The sequence below is a fragment of the Malus sylvestris genome, chromosome 5, assembly GCF_916048215.2.
Source record: "Malus sylvestris chromosome 5, drMalSylv7.2, whole genome shotgun sequence".
Classification (NCBI taxonomy): Eukaryota; Viridiplantae; Streptophyta; class Magnoliopsida; order Rosales; family Rosaceae; genus Malus; species Malus sylvestris.
This window is the reverse complement of record NC_062264.1, coordinates 43,207,724-43,213,076: the sequence shown is the minus strand read 5'-3', so window position 1 is coordinate 43,213,076 and position 5,353 is coordinate 43,207,724. Positions and strand designations below refer to the sequence as shown.

At 35.7% G+C, this 5,353-nt stretch overlaps 1 protein-coding gene across 1 annotated transcript; it reads right to left on the bottom strand.

The window, feature by feature from the left end:
- Positions 1-1,742: 1,742 nt before the first annotated feature.
- Positions 1,743-2,976, bottom strand: LOC126622326 (non-classical arabinogalactan protein 31-like). The gene is made up of 2 exons (XM_050291027.1): positions 2,505-2,976; positions 1,743-2,247 (listed from the first exon to the last, which is right to left on the bottom strand). The coding sequence occupies exons 1-2, from the start codon at positions 2,914-2,916 to the stop codon at positions 1,949-1,951; spliced, it is 711 nt and encodes a 236-aa protein (XP_050146984.1). The 5' UTR covers positions 2,917-2,976; the 3' UTR covers positions 1,743-1,948.
- Positions 2,977-5,353: the final 2,377 nt, after the last annotated feature.

The window sequence follows — 5,353 nt, the reverse complement described above, 5'->3', positions numbered from 1 at the left end:
TTCATGCTGTTTAATTCTCGATATACTATTACTTGAGAGGGTGTGGGTGCGACTTATTATTTAGTGTTATAATAATTTTCACATTTTCCCTCATGCATTTTAGTTTTTGAAAATATTGCAGGAAAAAAAAAACGAGAGTGAAATCACTAACTTAAAAAGTTTAACACCGTGACCTTTTCCATAATTGAGTTCATGGGAAAAAAAAAATTCAATGTTCTTGGAATATAAGACCGTATATTAAATTTGAAAATATAAATTTATGTATGCTACATTTTCAATTATTCTTCTATTTATATTATGACGTGTAATATACTGTCTTTTATTCCGGTAACATTCTAGAGCTTGTGAAATATGTCTAAGAATATATATGCCGCCCAACAGGCTCTAAAAAGCTCGATTCAACCACAACGAACTTGTAAAACATAAAATGGTGTTTGAGCAGTTTCGTATGTGATATGATCGAGTTAAGGGGAAAATCGAGTCTCTGCTTTTGGGTTTTTTTAATGAAAAGAAACACACTTTTAGTTTCGGATTTTGATGCAATGCAATCATGGAAATGTAGAAAAATCGTTGTTTAAGAAACTACTTCTAAGAAAAGGGCACGAAATCATCAGCATATGTATGTGTAGTCATCACAGCAATAGATAATGTACCCAATCATCATCATACTGGCATTTGGAATTAAAATGTTAAGAGCCTGGCGACTTGGCTAGCCATGGTCGTATGGACATTTCAATAATCATTCTCTTTCTATAAAAGCAGTAAAACTGAAAGAATAATATCAAATAGTGTGACTTCAATACTACATACGAAACGCTTAAGAGTTACGAATGTATTAGCTGTTAAATTTGATTTTCACAATTATTAAATCTCTTATTTTCAATCTTAGCAATTTATTTTATGTATCACTCAATACTACGCATTATCAAAGAAACAATGATTGTTCTGTGTCAATCCTCTGACCGAATAATAACATAGGCGCCCGAGAGGAATTTTCAAACACTTGAATGCATAAGAGAAACGTAAACTTGCAAACACCTACTCCATTAGGCTTTTGAAACACAAGATTTTGCCCTAGCCAGTAGCCATGCATAATGACCAATCATGAAACCTAACTTGTTTGTGCATGCACATAGTTCAGAGCCAATAGACGACCAAACAGAAACTGCAGTTAAATCCACACATCCGCCAACTTATGTATGTATGTATAGTATAATCCAGGAAATTCGATGGATGAAACCAAGTTATAACCAACCACGTAACATTTTCTCTGTTTTCAGTTCAACCCTAAATATTCTACTCCACCACGATATTGCTTGATGAGGTCCCACTATACACATGATTTGATCTGACTAATAACTCTCTCACATGTCCAAAATTTTAAAGCAAACTGTTGATCTACGATGATGGTGTGTTCTGACTCCTTATCCGTTACGAGAAGGACCTTTACCTTTGTTTGGTAAAAAGGCCAATTTTTCAAACACCAAAGGGGCCGCACTGCAGTTCCATTTTAGGGTTCTTCGATGTGATTTTACGGACAATTCAAAGAATCCAATGGCTCAAGGAGCTCAGTGCACTGGACAGCATGCATGCCGAGGTTCAAATTTTTGGTCTCGTTCTTTATTTTATTCAAAACTAAAGCTACTATCATGTCTGCCATAGGACAAGCAGTACCACATCTGATCGTTGAAAATATATCACTTTTTACTACTAGTTAAACTAACTCAGTATATGCACGTACGTTGAACCAAAATCTAGATCAATTACGATTCATTATTGTAACCCAAATAACAAAGCAGTATTATTTTGAAACAGCCATTCCTTCAAGTTCAAACCATGCAGGGGCAGGGGGAAACCCTAACAATGGCACATTAATCTGGGATTAAGGCTTAAGTGACAACAGAAAGCCCCATTAATTAACACAAGCTCTAATAAACTGTAAAATAAATTAACGAGGACATGTAGGCTCAAAGGCGAACGGACCGACATTGTAGAGAAGGAATGGGAGCTTCTGGGACATAAATGGCTTCGCAGGCTTCATGAGAGCACCGCTCAGTCCACCATGCAGATCGGACGGCTTGGAGCAGGCGGCGGAGGGAGAGGAGACCAGTGACACCTTGCACTTGTGAGCTCCAAAGGTGGTGATGGTCTTAGGTGCCATGATAAAAAAGTAGCCATTTTTATCTGTGGTTTCCTTCACAACCAATGGGAACTTTCTGTTGTTGCACTGTAGCTTTACTGTAGCACCTGCCCAAAAAAAAAAAACAATTCAAACAAATTATTAGAAAAATGAGTAAAACAAAACCATGTGATGTTTGTAATTTTCATAAAATGGCTGTGTACCTATGGACATGAAGAGAACACTATTTTTAGGTGCATAATGTAAAAATTAGACTAATTTGGACTAAACCAAGAACACTAATTTTTTGTTTATTTATATATGCAAAATATGTACATTTTTTTGTTTTGAAATTATGTAAAAAGTAAACAAATTTTAGACTAACCAAGAACTGGCTTGGCGCCGTTAAGGGTGTCGACGCCGGAGTAGTTGCAAGATTTGCAGTAAACGACGCCTTGAACCGCTACAAAGCTCCTTGGGAAAGGTTTCTTAGGTGGGTACATAGGAGGGTGAACCGGTGGGTGGCCGTGGTGGTGGTGGGGGCTTGGTGGGTGAAACGGAGAGTGGGCTGGTGGGTGCACCGGGGAGGCAGTGGGTGGGTGTGGGTGGGGGTGGCGGTGGTGCTGGCCGTGAGTGGGTGGGTAAGCCGGTGGGTGGGTTGGGGAAGCTACTGGATGGGAATAGTGAACGCTGTGGTGTGGAGGAATGGCGGGTAAAGTGGTAATTACATCACCGATGACAGTGAACCAGCTCAGTAGGAGGACTGAGAGCTGCACAAACACAGTAGGAGAACCCATGTTTTGTTTCTTTCTCTAGTCTTTTTTTCTAGAGAGAGAGAGAGATGGAGTGAGTGGCTCAAGAGTGAGATTTATAGGAATTTAAGCCAGGATTCCCTGCGGGCTTTCTTGGTAAATTTGGTTTCAACTTTTTTTTATTGGTCTGGGCTGGTATTTGAAGGGGATATAATGGACTTTAGAAATGTGAGAATTGGAAAAATATTAAAGTAAAAGAATAAAAAATGTTATTTGTGGAGGAAAATAATTGGCTCCTTAGGTCAAGAATTCTTTAGACTACGTTTGGACGAGAGTATTTCAAGTTTTAATACATTGATGCTTAAGTTATGAAGTAATGGATCATAAAATGTGGGAAAAATAATAAAAATGGCTTGAAAACTTTCAGTTTTAACGAAAATGACAAAATAAATGATAAAGTGAATAGTACCATAATTAACTTTTTAGTGTAAAAATGTGATTTTTCGTTAAAGTGAACAATACCATAAATTTTTCGTTAAAGTTTCCTAAAATGTTATGCAGAGAAGATTAGAAAAGTTCTCAAGAGGGATTTATAGATAACATCTCTCACGTAAAGATTAGCAAATTCCTCTCACATCCCCATGCAATGCACATGGAGGGTTTTTTATAATCCCTTTTATATTTACATTTTGTAATCCATTCCTTATTAACTTGGCATCAATCTATTGGAACTAGCAAAACCCTCATCCAAACATGGCGTTAAACTTTAGAGTTAAATTGTTGTTTGACATGTGTATATACAATGTTCTTTTATCACTTTTAAAGAAAACTATGAAACCACCATTTGAGTTACTGTTAAACTTTAGAGTTAAATTGTTGTTTGACATGTGTATATACAATGTTCTTTTATCACTTTTAAAGAAAACTATGAAACCACCATTTGAGTTACTATCCAGACTCATGTTTTAGTGCAAAGGTATCACCAAACTTCTTTATGGTATCAGAACATGTTGACTCACGTATGAAGTTAAACGGTCACATGTGCTCTACGTCACTCAATTTGTGCTCCACGTCACCCAATTCCTGTAGTTCATGTGTTTCCCTTAAAAATTCTTCACACGTGATGGGGAGTGTAAGGATGTGAAAGTAAAAGAGTCTCAAATCAATGAAAGGAAAAACTTTGTAAGAACTTATTAAAAATTGGGTTACTCTCTGTAATATCAACTAATTGTATAATAAAACTTTAACTTTTTTCGCAGGGTAACTTTCGATAAAAATTTGGTTAAAAAGTATCATTTGTTTCACATGTATTTGTGAGGAATTTTCTAAAGACTCTAGATGGCTTTAGGATAAAGATTTAGTTGATTGGGATGATAATTGTGAAGAACATTACGTTAATGAGCCTTTCTTGATTAATATTGAAGGCATCCTCACATACTTCTTGTTTATTTTTATTTATAGACTTTTTTCAATTCATTTGATCCGTTTGTTAAAAAAAATCTGTGTTAGAAATAAAAATAAATGCGTGAATAACATCCCTTAAAGTTTTCTTCTGATATTGACCAAAATAAAAGTTTTTTGTGTAGATTAAAAATAAGTAGCGTATGAATTTAAATAGAATCTAATTAGTATAATATTCATATGTATTAGAACCGTGGACAATATTTTTAATCTACACAACGAGTAGCCAATATTTGGAATATTTCCCCATGCAGCAAGCCAAATGTAGAATTTTCCAAGGCCCTCGAGGGTTGACCCAAACCCTATATTATCTAAGTTACTAAACGGTACTTTAGGTCTTGATTCTCGGTTAATTTTCAATGCTGCATATAAAACCTTGGTTAAATACTTTAACAAAAGAGATTTTCGATGAGTCAGAAATACGATACGATACAATAAGTGTAATTATACAGTTAGTTGAAAATTTGAAAGAAAATAATTGTGAGAATGCTCACATTCTCAATCTCAATAGTAAACTTCTTGTGGGAGGTTTGTGTGTTGGGATGCCACCTAACAAACGCCATGCCGTACTTCTTGATTACGGTGGCCACTAGTTAAGATAAGAGTGCATAATGGCCGACCTCGGATCCCTCTAATTCAGATTTGACCCGATTTTTCGGTTCAAATTAAATGTGGCACATGAAGCAAATGAACATTAAAGTGAAATACACTTACAGTTTACTCAATCATAATTTTTCTCGAGTTTTGGGGCATCATGCACTGACTTCATGGGTCATAGCCCAATAGTTTTAGTTGACTCTAATGTGGCGTTTACTAGCTAACCTCTTATTTTAGTTTATTCACACAGTTATGATTCATATAAATGACGAATATATATGTTGTATATAAGAGATTAGAATGTTTTGTTGGATGTGTGGGCATACGAAAAATAACAAGATTAATAACAAGGATATCTAAGGTAAAGTAGGAGTAGCTACAATTGAAGGTAAGATAAGAGAAAATCGGTTAAGGTGGATTGAAC